Source organism: Alligator sinensis, unplaced genomic scaffold, assembly GCF_000455745.1.
Source record: "Alligator sinensis unplaced genomic scaffold, ASM45574v1 scaffold76_1, whole genome shotgun sequence".
NCBI lineage: Eukaryota > Metazoa > Chordata > Crocodylia > Alligatoridae > Alligator > Alligator sinensis.
The window spans coordinates 1,246,062-1,262,406 of record NW_005841865.1 but is presented as its reverse complement, the minus strand read 5'-3'; the positions used below and the strand labels follow the sequence as shown (position 1 = coordinate 1,262,406).

Here is a 16,345-nt window from a genome sequence, read left to right as displayed (position 1 = left end):
GCTCATGGAGGCAGGACAGCATCTACTGCAACAGGGGCAAAGGGACGCAGGGCAGGTGTGGAGGCAGAAGGACAGAGTGTGTAAAGATAACAAGGGGGTTATGTGGCAAGGCAATGCCTGGCATGTGAGCTCCCTGCAAAAATGGCTCATTTCCTCCCCATCCCTCCCCAAGGCCTGAGAACCTGAGCCTTCTCACCGTTTTCTGGGCATTGAACATCAGGCTTCGGTAAAGCTGAGCAAACTGGCCGTATGTTATATCCCCATTCCTCTGTTCCACATCCTACAGCCAAGAAAAGCAGAAGTATTAGAACAACAATAATCCACCAGGGAGACTGACCTGCTCATGGCTTGGAAACACTTCCCTGCACTCGAGCCTTCTGCAGGAGGCAAGGAGTCCCTGCAGAGAAGGGAAAGGGCCAAGGAGAAGAGGATGGCCAAAAACCTGGCCCACTGGCACTCATGGTCCAAGTGGCCATGCCCAGAAATTCAGGTTTCCCTCCTGCAAGTATCACCAGAGAAGGTCTCACAAAACACTCATTTATGTGCAGAAAATGCAAGATGTTACCACTCTTAGAAGTATAAGCTGCTTATCAATTGCAGCACTGTGTGAGAGGTGGTGCCCCATAGCCCCACCCATACTTTCAGGCCTATTTGTAATAGAGAACAGGAGGCAATCATCAGATGATCATATTCTACTGTCCCTCAGTGCTTCCTGTAATGCAGGGGCTCACCCAGCAGACAGGAGCAGGTACTCAGCCTGGCCTCTTCTGCACCTGCCAAAGGGAGCTGGACTCTTCACAGGAAGTCTGAATCCCTGTTGCACTCTTGTGTAAGAAAGACAAAGGCAGCCTTCACAGCTTGGCATCCCTGTTCTTCAGTGCGTGGCTATGTGGCTAAAGTAGGAGACCGAGACTGCAGAACGTGCGGGCTTTAATTCCCATCTCTGCCACTGATGTCTTGTGCCTGTGGCACTCCCAGCAACCCTGTCTATAAAAGGGGGCTCTTGTTTGCTTACTTCCCAGAAATGTGACGCTCAGTGATTGCATGTGTGCCCAGTACTTTGAATTTCTCTGATGACAGTGATTGCCAATCCAATGGGGCGAGACCCTGAAGAGACTCAGTGGTTTAAGAGACAGGAGTGGATAACTGTCCATCATTCTAGATCAGTCTTGCCAGCTGCCCTGGTTACTCGATGACCCTTGACTTGGCCAGCTCCAGGATCAGCTCACTGTTTTCAGAAGACTACGTGTAAGATCAGCTAGCAACCTACTGGTCTGAACTCCTCCTCTCCTGCAGCTTGTGGCCAAGTCAGGACAGACAAGGAATCAGAGGCAACAGCACGTACCTCTCACCCATGAGCAAGGGAACACATGGGGAGCAGGAGCTAAAACACGTGGGACAGAAGAGGGGAATAAATAAGGTGGGAAGTCAGGGGCAAGGTAGAAATGGGTGGGACAAACAGAGCTGGCCAGAAACAAGCCAGGGACTGGGTGCAGTGGGACCATTAATTTACCACAAGGGGAGGTGGGAGGACGTTTCTTTCAGGACAGGCTGGAAACTGCTGCACTACGGAAACACACAGCAGACAAACGGTCACAGGTACAGCCCATTAAGAACCAGACAACAGGCTGCAGAGGAGCCCTGCAGGGTGGAAACCAAGAACTCACCGTTAACCTCTCCCGCAAGAACCGCATGTTTGGGACCCGGTAGTTGACTTGAGAGAGCATGTTTTTCAAATCCTTGGCTGAAATCCTGCTTGCCAGGGGAAACAGAACATAGTTAGATGCTCACCTTGCGTGGCCCAAACAGCCCAACCCCAAAACTTTGGTGCTCCACCCATAAAGCAGAGCATTTCTGAAGGGGAGCAAAAAGCAGTAGCCACCCAATAGAGCCCAGCATGGTAGCAATCAATGAGTGTGTGTGTCAACAGTGCACATTTGCTGCACGCCTGTACCTGCTGGGGGCTAGCAGAGCAACCCCTCTGGCCCTGTCAGCCCACAGAGGGCAGTGCAAACCCACTCAGGGTAGATGGAGGCACTGGGCTTCAACTGGCCACAACATTTTTCCAGGAACAACATAGTACTATTTTGGGGGATGAGGGAGGTGGGATTGACTAAGTCGCACAAGCATTTGCCCTTCAGCCTAGGCAGTCACAACAGAATGAATCACAGAGCCCCCCAGCCTCCGGCTACGACAGAAGTGATCGCAAAACGAACGGGGGTAGGAGAAGGAAAAGGGAGGACTAGGATGGTTGGCAAAGAGAGACCATATAAGTGAGCATCAGGAAGGCAAGACCAGAGGCAAGACAAACCCGCTCACTAGGACAGCAGTTCGGCATTGTTTTACTCCTTTGGACAGAGGCTCACCATCTGTCCGAGGGAAAGGAGACAAGACCTCATGTGTCTGAGCTACAATGCCCAGAGAAGGCTCATGTTTGCCAGGAACGTGAGGAGAAGCCTGGAGGCTCCCAGGCCAGTGTAACAGGTGGTGCTGGTTTGGGCACTCTCTACAGATAAAAGAGGACTAGCTTCTAACCACAGGACAGGGAATTTCAGCAGAAAAACACCACAAGCCCAGCACATGGCTCCCTCCCACTTTGTACAGCCAAGTAAACTACCCAGCCGGCAACAGGCAGTCAGTCGCAAAGATGGATATCTCCATTTGTGACTTCCCCTTCCAGGAAAGAGTTAGCCCCGCAGAGTATGGGCACAGCTTTATCTTGAAAGGGAAGATACAAATGATGGTTTAAGATCTTAAAATGGGAGAGCAACATTTAACAGAGATATACCGAGTACTGTGCAACTCAGAGAGAAGGCATGCATGCGTGTACAGGGCACAGCTGCTGGGGCCTCCGGAGGGCTGGTTTGTTCGGTGTGCATGACATGGTACATGGGGGCTGTAAGGGGACAGGACTCCAAGGGGAGCAATGCTGGTGGCTTGCAACTGGCACTACTGCATGCCTGATGCCAGGAGGCGGCACATGTCCAGAGGTCAGACCACTGCAGCAGGTAGTTTAGGGCAAGCATCAAGAGACAAATCACAAAACAGGAGCCATAAAGGTAAAAAAACAAAAAAAACCAAAAAAAACCCTAGGAGACGCTTCTTGTCACCACCCAGCCTTTGTTCATCTTTCCTGTACATGAACACACACACACACACACACACACACACCAGCAGGTCATCTTTGAGGATCCTCAGGCTTGTGCGTCTGGGGAGGAGAAGGTTCGGCAGCGAGAGAAAGCCAGAGGCTGCAGAGGCATGCCAGGCTAGGACAGGAACCCTGCTCCTCTAGGAACGTGGGTGCAGATGACAGGGGGAATTGGTTGGCCTTCGAACAACCCACCGCCTACTTTGGCCTAAAGGGTTTCTTGTGCTGGAAGGAGACAATGAATTGGAATAGTAGCAAAGCTGTGCGAGGCCCCAGGAGGGCACTAGTCACTAAGGCACACAGGCAGATTTGTTTTGGGGAAGACTTCATAGCTTCAATCCACACTAAAAGGACTGGCCCCCCCAGGGAAAATGAAGTTTGTTCAATACCTGCACCTTACACACCAAGCCAAGGTGAGAGAACTGCCTGGCAGAGAGAATACTGGAAACCCAGCAGTGAAAGGCAGCAGCAGCAAAAACATTTTTTTTTTTTTTAAATAAAAATTAAAAAAAAAATAAAAAAAATCAATCAACATTTATCTTTAAATCTTTGCGTTTACTGGCATCCTGCCATTTTCTAGCCTCCCCACGCTCATTTTCCATGATGCATGCATGAGAAACAGAAGATGTGCGCGTGTGTGCACACAAACAAGCAAGAATATATATGCCTTGGCTTTCCAATCCCTCCCATTACAAACGTACATTTCCCTTCCCACCATGCACACTGAAAACCTTGGCAGAAATCTTTCCCTGCCACGAAGACACAACTTCCAAAAAGCTCAGAGAGAAGAACGATAAGAGATAAATGCCGGAGCTAGTGTCAGCATATACAGTACTGGATGAATCCCAGGCTGGAGGAGTCCGTAGCAGCTGGGAGCTACCACACAACCCTACACAAACTCTTATTTCACTGAGCAGCTCATTCTCAGATCCTAGGGAAGAAATAAGTTGTCTTGACGCAAAGACTGGGACCAGTAAAAAAGAACTGCAATGACAGAGTATCAGAAGCATGCTACAGGGCCATGCCGGCTGTCACCACACTCAGAGTAGTTGGTCACCAGATCACACAGGGATCTGGTGCTCTAACACAGTCCACTGCTTCAAATCCTGGTGCAAATAAACTCGGATCTGAGGCAAACAGCACTGGGAAACAAACAGGTCAGTCTGAGCCCACTTCAATGGGAGCAGCTACAGACTGCAAATCTCTACTCAACATAATACAGGGCTTGGAAATGTATGCTGGCACCGCCTGCAATTATTACAACTTAGAAAGCAGGACCCAGGCCAGATCTGTGGCCCCCACCTCAGAGAGACTCACCAGGGGCACAGGTCTTGTGTCGTCTGACACCCACAGTCTCAGTGAGCTGTGCTCAGAGACAGCTCGAAGCTGGGTACCTGCAGGGTCCGACCCCTTTCTGCAACAGGGGAACAGCATGAGTCACACAGATTGAAGGCAAGAGGTCTCAGCAGCCTATGGCAATGTTATGTCAGGTACAATAGGAGGCAGACACCTCAGTGACTCCAACCCACCCAGGTTATTACAGACAGTCTACAGCCTGGGACGGGGAGTCAAGGCTGTGAGAGACAGAGAGAGAGAGAGACACTGAGAGAAAGGACAGAAAATGCAAATGCTCAACCCAGTCTGACCTCTATCAGAAAAAAAACCTCACACAATTCATTCACTCACTGCTGAATATGCTGACCCACATTATCTCCGTATCCAAGAAACACGATATCCAAGTTCCAAAGCCAACATCTAATAATGTTAGATGTTTTCAACCTGTGATCCATGGACCCCTAGGGGCTCACAGACTATGTCTAAGGGGTCCACAAAAGATGGCTATGATCAAAAGTATACTAATACCCACACCTACAATTCAAAGGGGTCTGCACCTCCATTCATAATCTTTTAGGGGTCCGCAAATAAAAAAAAGGTTGAAAACCACTGCCAAGACATATGATTGCCCAAATGAAAGTGGATGAATCCCAAGCAAGTCAGTGTGAGATACGGATTTGTCTGCAGAAAATTGGATGCTCCCTACAACCTACAGGTGCCAATCTACTCCCCAGGGAGGGGAACTGGAGGGGTTTCCTTTGTAGTATTTGTAGGAAAGCACTGATTAAATTAAAAACCTGTCCTGCTACATTCCAGAGAGATACAGCCCAGACATGGATAGTCTTAAGAGCCTGCAGTATGAGGATTACATCCAGTGATTAAGTCAGGAAATGGAACCCAGTAATTATCTGTTTATTATTTCCAGACCTCAGTGGATGAGCCAAGAGTCCTGTCTGCCAGGTTACTGCTTTCCAAGGTGGGACGGAAAACAGAGAAGGATTAACCCTACACTCACAAAAGGCAGAACAAGACTGGTGTGGGTAGGAAAGACTCAGTAGTTCCATCTTATCGCCGAGGAGGATGGCTCCATGCCGTTTTTGTTTAGCCGTTTCAGTATTGCAGCCTCCTGACTCACCAGTGACAATGCTCCAATTGAGCATTAGCAGGAGCAGATGACCACAGGGGGGCAGGGTTTGCCGCACATCACTGAAGTTCTGGCAGCTGACGGGTGACAATGTCAGACCAGTTGCAATGGCATTAATAGGGAGGAAGAAAGCAAAATGAAAATCACAGCAGTAGATGAGCCTAGTTTCTTCCCATCTGCTCCTGGGAGGCAGCCAGAAGTTGGAATGAATTTTATTTATTGTAGCGCTGATGATGTGACAGTGCTGAGAGCTTCAGATGGGCAGCTGTCAATTATTTTAGAGCTAAAAACTAAAAATAATGTAACAGGCCTCTACTTATAGTAGGTTTTGTTTGGTTAGTTTTTTTAAAGGTACCTAAAGAGAGGCAGGCATAGCTAAGCATTCAAACGCCCATCCCAGCCATCATCTCTTCTGGCAAAACAAGCCCCATCAAATCCTTTGCACTATAACTTTGCCCTCAAAATGCTAGTGAAACTAATGCTAATCTCTCTGAATTAGCCGGGGGGTGGGGAAGATGTGTACTTGCTGTTCTTATCCCCCTTCTGAAAACAGTGGTGTGGCAAATGAAATGCTGATCAGCCATTATGTGTATATATGGATTTGTGGGGCTCACCCTCAGATTTGAAAGCTTGTCAACCTTCTGGTCATTGTGTGGGAAGACTGCTGGCATACGTGAAGCTAGTTTATAACGGGTCTTGGTAGAAAACCGGGCCCTCATTATGCCAATCAGTTACAAAGCTGCATAAGTATTTATGAGAGCACTATCAATGCAACCAGTGAAACGGCATGTGCCAGCTTGCTGGACCAGGACCCCAGTAATGAATGTGAACGGGGATGATCCTTTCCAGCTTCCAAGAACCTGGTACAATAGGGTTGGGGCAAAAGGGGGGGCGGAGTGGGAATAAGGGAGTGATTATTGATGCTTTTTAAAAGATCCTTACTTTTAAACATGCATCTTAGTCTCCTTTTCAAAAGCCACTTCCAGGTTCAAAGCCAGAGATGAAATCCCAGCTCCGAGTCCACACTCCCTGTTTCACCCCATCCTTCTTAATTCCCTCTAACTGCTGCATCTGGTTTACTAAGGAACCTTGGGTTGTTCTAAAATGGAAAGAATTCAAGCCTCATCCATTATACTCTTTATGCTGTTAGTCAAACATCTTGCCCCTCTCAGTCTGGATAATAAAAATAAGGCTTGTTGCTTTCACTTTTTTGCATTTAATTGAATTCACCTGAAGGCTCGCACAATTTGCCTAGTGCTGGAGGACATGTGTGCTGCTGACTTTATTTTAAATGCTAGTGGAAAAAGACAATGTTAAAAAAAAAAATGACAGAAATGGATCTTATTCGCTTTAGACAAGCAAAAAGCTCATGTTCTATTTGGGTAGTTTCTGGGCAGAAGGCTTGGGTGTGCTTACAATATTAAAATGTTATGCCCCATGCGTCCTGAAGATCTCATTCAAACAGCACTGTGGGTGATTGGGTGTGTTAAACTACATTAAAGGCCAAGTATTTCTTCTCTTTTAAATTTGATCCAGATCAGTGCACGCCCACTACAGCACCTGCATTAGTTTTGTACAGAGTTGCTGAGTATGCAAATAGCTAATTTGCACACAAAGAAGCCAATTAGACACACCAGAGAAGTAGCCAGCATTCAGATCTGGGATGCTGCAGCTGGTAATTTGGCTCTTAGCATCCCACACAAACAGAAACTTGATCAGTCCTCAGTTTAACAGAGATTCTTGTTTATATAAACCAGATCCTGCATCTTATTTTCCTCTCCCCCTCACAGACAGCAGTGGAAACAGATACAGTCTTAAAAGACAAGTCACGACAACAGAGGGTGTCGAGTGCATCAGAGCAGCTGCAAAAAGATACCTTCGCTTCTCCCAACTCCAGAGCATGATCATCTCCCTGGTCCTACGTGCATCATCTCACCGAGTCATGATACATCAACCTAAGTCCATCAGGATATCAATGATGAGAGACACCCACCTCTCCCTCTCAGACACTTTGCCCTGTATTTTGGCTGGCCTAGATGTAAACCCAACCTGCTCTACTCCAGAGCCTTGTTTCTGCCCACGAACACAGGCTGGAGAGAGGAACACAGCTTATATAGTGGGCCACAGTGAGAGAGGTGCCAGGCATTCCCCTGGCATGGCTAGGAACAGCAGGGAATGAGAAATCAAACAATGGAGGAGGCATCAAGAGATCCCTCCCAAATGAGCAGTCAGATATTCGGTGGGGATTTTCAAAGCCATCCCACAATACCCCAACCACGCCCCAAATGCACATGCAGCTTCCCCAGGATGGCTGTTGGCACTACCAACAAGAACATGACAGAGAAGTTCCTTGGCAGTTGTGCCAGGGCATGTGGCAGTAGCTTCCAATAGGGAGCAGAATAACTGAGCCTTAGGAAGGTGGAACTGGCTGGCTTGCTTTTAATACAATGTTCTTCTGTTAGGGGGCAGGGAAGCAGGTAAGGAGATCCTTTGAAATATTTAAAACCTGCCAGGTGCTCCATCACTATGGAAATACGCATGGACTCAAAGCCTAAATAAATAAGGCAGGGGCAGGTATAATCCTTTGGCATACGGAGACAGTCTGAGGGCACAGGTTGTGATATACATGCTGCCTCCACAACCTTCTCTGCTTTCTCTCTCTCTAATCAGCAGGAATCAATAAAGGTTTCCCCATCTCTAGGGAAGGAGCACTTTGGAAAAAAAAATCAATACGAAAAAGGTTAATGTCCTCTGTTAACATCCGCAAAGAAAACCACATCCTGGAAACTGAAAGGAGGCCAAGGACAGCATCCTCAGCAGGAGAGGCCTCTATCTGGGCCACGCCAGTGCAGAGGGCAGACAGAGAGAACACTGTACCCACATCAGTGGGGCACGGACTAAAAAGGGCAACATTGCTCTTGCCGGAAAAAATTCACCCAGGCCTTCATGCCACTAAAACCCCATCAGGGTTCATAAAATACATGAGCTGCACAAAGGTCCTCCTCATGGGGAAGCGGGGGTGGGGGGACTGGGAATTATTATTTATAGTGGAGCCCCACCAAGGTTCCTTAGTCAGGATGGGGCCTACTGAGCTACATACTGCACACACAGTAAACATGTCCCAAAGAGCTCGTCATCCAAAAGCAAACCAGGTGGATGAGAAGGAGAGGGCAGTGAGGCAAGAGGAGAGTAATAAAAATAGGATGTTTTAGTGCAGCTTTGGCTGCAGCTCCTGTTTATTTGCTTTTCTGTGCACTTCCTGCAGCACGGACAATGGGGGCTACACGGGTCGGTTTCACTTGCTGGCTCCCAGGGGACCCCAGCACCGTGGTGCTTTGCGTTCTTCACTGCAGGGAAGTCGGTCAGTACAAACAACCAGTGTTTTCATGGAAGTTTAAAAACAGTCAGGAAGAGATTCAGGCTCCTATTAAGGCTTTTTTTCCCCCCCCCAAAGAAAGAATAAAACTTTCATTTAAAAAACAACAGCCTATGCTTTGGACTGTAACTGCTATTGACAAAGACCCTTTCAAGGCAGATGGAAACAGCTTTTACACTTGGATCGTATGCTGTCAAGTGTTATAAAACAGAAGCCCGAGTGCCCAAGCTGAGCTCACACAAGCAATCTTCACCCCTGCTCCCTGGGCCAAGGACTTCAGCAGAACTGCTCCCCTGACAGGCTGCACGATTGTCTTGGTTTGCAGCCTCAGCAGGAGGCGCTAAAATGCCATTGTTACAGATTTGGGGTTTGCAATCCAACAGTTTATGCCTAGTGAGAAGCGGGTCTTGCACTTCTTCACTTTGGAGACTCTGACACCAAGAAAAATGGGTCCAACCTTCTCTCTCACCCCCCATCCAAATAGGCCTTTTATATTACCTGTCTTCTCGGTTGCGATCCAGCGAGTAAAACTGCTTCCGAAGCCACCTGAAAGGCAACATACATGGTAGATTTTGCCAAGTAAATCTTGGATGAAGCCCTTCAGTTCAGGAGACATGAGCTTAAACACCACCCAACTTGCAAGTGGAATGAGATGGAGTCTCTCAGCCCAGCTCTTAGTGGCTACTTGTTCATACCCCATAGACACCTCCACAATTCAGCAGCGGGTTTGCCAGCACAGCGCTGGGCTCCAAAATGGGAAGGAACAGCAAGGGGTGCTTACCAAGGTACCTGCAGGCCTGAATAAAAAGGGAGGGAGAAGGGCACTAGCAGAGATGGGCTCAAAAGACAAAACGGGCACAATGCAGAGGCCAAGCCGAGAGCAAGGCACTGGCAGAGCTGCGTGGAGGAAGCTCTCAGAGCAGCAGTGCGCACTATACCTGCCTGGGCCTCAGTGGCATTAGCCCCTCTCATCCCACCTGCTTACCTCTCAATCTGCAGGGGAGTGGTGGCCTTCAGAGTATCTGCCACAAGCCAGGTTAACCCTTTGATCCACATGTTTACTTCATCTTCAGATGTGGCTGTGGAAAACAAGGAACAGGACATATGAAGGAGTGAGACTGGCATGCTGAGGCCCCAATGTCCACACAGGAAGCCCAGGCACAGCTGCAGCAGGGCAGGAAAATTCATATCAAATCTCAACTGCAGCATCTGTTGCCTATTATAGTAATAGTGAAAAAAAATAAACTAGCACCATTGTCTGCTCTGACCTCTTGTGCTGACCGAGGCCTCTCAGATCCCTTACTCTACGTCATCGGTAACTACACACCTCACTGATCCTCTCGCGCTCCCAACAGCATCTCCCTCTGATGCAAATTCTCCCCAGGAGACTTTCTCCAACCATCTCCTCTCCCTTGTAGGCTCCTGCTGTCTCTCAGGACACCAACAGACAGATGGTTTAGATTCACCTCTATACTCCAAGCTCTGGTCCCATTTACTGAAGAGGTCTGGGCGGCTTTATTTATTTTTTTTTGCTGCCTCCGTTTTCAAGAAATGACATTCAAGCCACTCTGGAGACGCAATAGGCAGCTATTCTTAGATTGTTTGCTGGTTTCTTTTTAACCTCTCCATTGTTTGTTGTATCCTCTTTGAAGACAGAAAACAACATCTCTCCACTCATTCATTTGGGTGACCTCCAGGTCGAGAACACAATTGTCCTGCACACAGAGCAGCCAGCGTGAGTGCCCAACAGGGGCTTGTCTCCACGGATAAGTCGCCCTGGTTTAACCTATATCAGTTGTTATTTCAGCTGATGTGGTTAAACCAGGGCCAACAGGCTGTGGGACAACCTTACTTCGGCTGCAGAATTGAACGTTGCAATTCAGCTTAAGTCAGAAGTTTTAGACATGCTGCTCTTCAACCAAAACAAGGATATCCATACAGCCTAAAGGTACTAGTTTAAACACATCCATTTAAGCTCATAACTTAAGCTAAATTAGAGAAAATTTCCCAAAACCCAAAGAACAATAAGAGGAAGGTTTGACCTGAGGGGTATTCAAGCTACCTTCCATCCTTTCTCACTGGGAATTCAAATACTACTGGTGTGTTTTGCCTACTATGGTGATAGGCAACATGCTCAGTTCTGCCCAAGACATGGAACTAGATATGGCTTCTGTCCAGTGGAGCCTGCAATCTGAATAATGCCCCAGATCCCATGAGAAGGGAATGCCCACCTTGCAGGCTGAGAGTTTTCAGCCTGAATTCCATTCCATAGAGGACGACGAAGCAGTGAGACTGGTCTGGCCGGAAGCAGGGATCCTCCTGGTATCGGTCAAAGTCTCGGGAATTCTTTCCTGGACGAATCTCTTTGATTTCACGGATATCAACTAGGGGAGGCAACAAAAACCAAGGAAAATGCAATGAGAGGACTGGAGACCCAGTAAAACTGTGTTTGGGGCACCTGGGACTCCCAGGAACATAACTCAAGGAACTAAAAGGCAAAGCAGAAGGGTGGTCCAGTAGTTAGGATACTCACCTACAAGTTCCTGAAAGACAGACAAAAGACAGGAAAAGGAATCAGCAGATCTAACCATGGAGGCTCCAGTCCTATATGGTGATGTGTGTAACTGGACTACTGCAGTCTATACAGGCTGGGGACAAAGCATGATGCTAAACCCGACTCAGGAACAGAAAGATGGAGCCTGTTCTCTGCACTTCATTTTCAATCATGAAGGAAAGAGGGGTTTGCCTAACAGCATCTTGATAGCCATTGAACTGCATTAGCTCAAGTGAGGTTAGGCTCTGGACAGACATTTCATCACTGAATTGCTGAGAAATTCATGGGAGAGGAAGTCAAACAGGTTAAACTGAGCACAGGTCTACTTGGTTTGAACAGGCTCCTGCAAAACTGGCAGCCTTGGTCAGGCCCTTGGGAACTGTCTCCTTGCTAGACTGAACACCCCATACATCCCTACAGAGATGATCTGTAAATCCCATGGGTTACAGGAGTAACAGCGCCTGGCAGGAGTCAACCAGACACCAAAAATATTTAAAAGATCTAAAAGAAACAGAGGCAGTATGGTTTAGTGAGTAATGTGTGGGACTGAGAATTAGGGACTGCTCAATCTCACACCTGCTGCAGCTTGCTGTCTGATTTTAGTCGTCACACCACCATACGGTGCCTCACCTATGAACGGTGAAGGGTAAATCTTATCCACCTCACAACGGCGACTGGAGGATTGTTGGTTAATGCCCGATCAACCCTTTAAAGATGTAAAGGGCTGACAGGTGCCCACCCTTGTTCTACAAAACGAGAGCACTTCATTCCAAGCACGTTCACTGGCCCTCTCTCCAGGCAGTGCCTTGTTGCTTTCACTGTTCATTAATAATCATGATTGCTGGAACACAACCAGGATCTCAGTCATTAGGGAAGACACAGGGAAGGACACAGATAACCCAACTGTCCTTATCTGAGAGTCTGGCAGCACAGGTGACATTACCCAACTGAAAATTCGGGTCACAACTGACTGGATTTCCCTGGAAGCACCGGAGGGTGGGGAGGGGAAGACTGCTCTCTAACAACACTCATCAGGGCATCACTTGTAGTCTAAATGAGTCAAACCCACCCTGTTCTCTGCAAGCACTGAGAGCCCTACCTGCAAGGAGTGAGATGGGGATGAGGAACAATTAGTAACCTAAAACATGGGTGGCTGTTTCAGGGTACGGGGCCCAAGTGTCCTTCATGTCTCCATGCAGTGAGGTGGGACTGGACTGGGCTGGGAGGGCCCCAACAGAAATGGATAGATGAGGCAGTTGGGTTTAGTGTGGCTTCAACGCTGACAATCTATGCCAATAAAGCATATGGAGTGACACCAATGCTGCTTCACAACCTGGAGGGGTGAAAAGCAAGAATCACTCTACTTCACACCAGTCATAAGGAAAATTTGGACCCCAATTCATATTAAGCCCTTCCATGTTTATACCTTGACCTCTTCCTCAACAGGCTTCTCACTCATAAAAGCCTTTGACAGCCTGACCTCACACCTAAATCCAAGCTTCCTCCCACTCTGATGATTTATGTGCCCTTGAAAGGGCTGAAAGAGCATTCAGTCTCCACTAAGATGATTCCTGCGAGGGTGGCAGTGGTGACTGCTGGAATGTGAACCCTTGTTAACTGCAGAGATCCACCAACTCGGTTCATACAGAGGCTTTTTGGAGTTGCACCTTCTGAAAAATATTTTCCAGCAACCTCCCTCCCCTTTCCACTACTGACCTGGGTCATCTCTTGCAAGTGGATTGGCTGGGAACCTTCACATTTGGTTTTACTCTGCTGAACTCAGCAAGGACTGCTGCCTTGGGCAATTTCTGTGGAGCCTGATGGATTCGTTTTGGAGGTTTTAAGTACAGTACTTTCCATCCTTTCGTTATTGTCACAGTTTATAAACCCCAGCTGGTCCTGCACAACTAGAGCTTACCACGCAACTGTGGACATTAAAAAACCTCTGCCTGTGAACTGCCAGTATGTAAGAACCGTATACATGTCCAGACTGAATGTAGTTTAAACACCAGTCAAAACTGAGGCAGTCAAAAACATACATCAAGGTGTCACTAATCAGGTGACACTTGACAAGCGTGAAAAAGCCTACCCCTCAAGAAATCTCTATAAAAGACTCACAACATTTTGCTATACTGCAGTTGAAAAAAATCCAAGTCTATGATTTTGGAAAAAACTTTATTAAAATATTTAAAAGAAAAAGTAATAAAACGTAGCCACATTTACTTGCAATGTTTGGATGCAAATACAGTAGTAAGTTACTACAAGACAGCTGCAATTCACCTGACAAATTCTCTCGCTCTCTGCCAAAATTCATGGCACAGCCTGGACTGACATACTCACGGAGCCGTGAGCCTCACACTAACCCTGGCATTGTATGCAGCCACGCCATGATCCCCAACTCTTCTCCAGTTCTTATCCCGTTACTAAGACAGCTGTGCTCACACTTGTATCTCATGTCCAGAACCTAGCTATACAATACAGAAGGCCCACCTCATACTCAAACCATTCCCAATAGTCAAGTTTTTATCATGTGTATGCATATGCATACACACAACCCATACCCACAGTCTCTCCCCCACCATTCAGTTAAAAAACCTTTTATTACCATATCTGTTGCCTCTAAAAAAAAAAAAAAAAGCCACTTTATTTCTTACAACTGTGGTCAACCCTTCTCTTCTGTTACAAAGTGTTTCAGGACCCTCCTCTGGTATGTCCATAGAAAACAGGAGTCTGGTCAGACGGTTCTGGGTTGGGTTATGATCTTTAAAATCGAGAGCCTGTGTGTTACAAGGAAAGCTGGGACAAGTCACCATCCAGCCCATAATTTATAGCAAACCATCCTGACCTCATCCAATGCAGCAATGCCAGACAGATCCAGTAGAGGACATCATTCTTCAAAACTAAGACCATGCAGATGAGAACATAAACTCCATATAATAAGCAGTTGCCTGCACTGACAAAAACCCCCCAGACTATTGGTGACACTTATGTGGCAAATGCAAGGGCCTTCAAGTGCCAAGCTATTAGCAGTATTTCTTATCAGCTGTATACAAACACACAAGGCTAGCAACATGCAGGGGCAGAGTTAAGGCTATTCAAAGTTATTTAACTCTCTGGTCCCATACCTTTTCTTTATTATTATGCATGGACTACACCAGTTACAATCATTTTATTGTTATGGTTGTAACTAGAATTAACAGCAAGTCTTCTGCTCCCTCAGCTTATGGATATGAATTTACAAACTTTAACCTGGGTTAACAAAATCCAATGTAAAGTTGTTTAAGCTAGGAATCGCCACATATTTAGAAACTCTTCCTCCCTCAAGTACAACTGTACTGATTTAAACCACTGCATTCGGTGGTTCAACAGTGAGCAACGTCCCTCTCCCTCTTCCCTGCTACCACTTCCAAAGTACTCCAGACACTGATGTTTCCACTTCTTTGGGAGGATCCTTGAGCAAGACGAATTATGAACAAGCCTCGTGCTGACCACTCCCTGACCGAGAGGCGCCAGGAACTCGAGGACAGACTTAGCGTTCGTGTACGTCTGCAAAGCTGTGAGCACGGCCAGCCAGAGCCACTACGTGCGTGAATGCAACACCGGCACATTTCGCAGGCTCTTCCCCAAGCAGAAAAGGATGAATATGCCACACGCATTGGGGCGGCACTCAATAAGCCACAGGAAACGCACAACGCAGGAATCAACAACACATCACCTTCCGAGCTCCAATTGTGCCTTAATTCCCTGAAGTATAAATGACAAGTTCCATGTTGAGCAAGCTGCCCTGCTTCCAGATAAGAAGTCTCCCTGCCCCCCAACAGGAAACATCCCGTGCCTCGCTGCTGAGCAGCTAGCACAGCACAAGTATTGGAAAACACATAAAAAGTGAAGTCTCCCGAGATCATTTGAGCTCCAGAAAGCAGGCTGCCATCAGCAGTGAAACTGTGCACCCAGCCCCTATAAATCCATGAGCCTGGCCAGAATTGGAGAGGGACAAGGAACATGGTACAGTTACCATCTGTCCCTGTATTTATAGGGTACAATCCTTTGCTTGTAGGATGACTTCAGTGGGCTTTGGATCCATCTCTATTAGTAAATCCCAGCTTTGCTCTGAGGTCCAAGACAGAGAGGACTTAGGAGTACCAGACAAATCTAAGACAGAGGCAACTTGCTGAAGGTGGAAGTGGCCATCTCTGAACCCAAGGGATTGGGTTCAACAGACTGCCCCTCCACTAGGATCACCAGGGATATTGTAGTGCAGCTCTTCTATTTATCACATACAAGGCATTAATTTCAGCCGATTCATTATTGGTACATCAGCTTCTTGTTTCCTTCAGGCAAATGATCGAGGTGAAAAAACAGTCAGTGGACACGGCAGGTTCAGTTTCAGGCAATTATGAAACAGAGTCAAACCCCAAGCTTCAAATACCAGGAAGGCAGAGTGTAGCCAGCAGGGACAGACCCTCCCCTGGACAGGACTCTGAGAAGCGGGCACGGGCTGTAGAAATCCTCACGACTCAAGACTGGGATGATTTGGCACCACACTGTTGTGAGGAGACGATGCCAGCCAAAAGATGATCCCCCAAAGGGAAAAGGAACTAAGAATACCCCAAAATGGGAGACCCCCGCTAGTCACCCAGCGAAGTGATCTCACTTACAGCAGCAACCACAACCAGGAAGACAGCGAGAAGAGCAGGTCCCATTTCAGGCTGAATTTATTTCAGAATCTGGAACAATGCATCTGGTTGGCAAGTCGATGGACAGGACCAACATGGTAATGTGAGGTGG

General features: G+C 47.4%; 1 protein-coding gene across 4 annotated transcripts in view; it reads right to left on the bottom strand.

Annotated features, from left to right (window-relative positions):
- The window catches only part of PLCG1 (phospholipase C gamma 1), an 82,758-nt gene that overhangs the window by 28,222 nt on the left and 38,191 nt on the right, over nucleotides 1-16,345 (bottom strand). For all 4 annotated transcript variants that reach the window (XM_025191226.1, XM_014525554.2, XM_025191231.1 and 1 more), the window contains 5 exons: nucleotides 11,235-11,387; nucleotides 9,989-10,082; nucleotides 9,502-9,549; nucleotides 1,668-1,752; nucleotides 197-280 (listed from right to left, as the gene is read on the bottom strand). In XM_025191226.1, coding sequence (XP_025047011.1) covers nucleotides 197-280; nucleotides 1,668-1,752; nucleotides 9,502-9,549; nucleotides 9,989-10,082; nucleotides 11,235-11,387 — 464 coding nt within the window. The remainder of the gene's footprint in view (nucleotides 1-196; nucleotides 281-1,667; nucleotides 1,753-9,501; nucleotides 9,550-9,988; nucleotides 10,083-11,234; nucleotides 11,388-16,345) is intronic.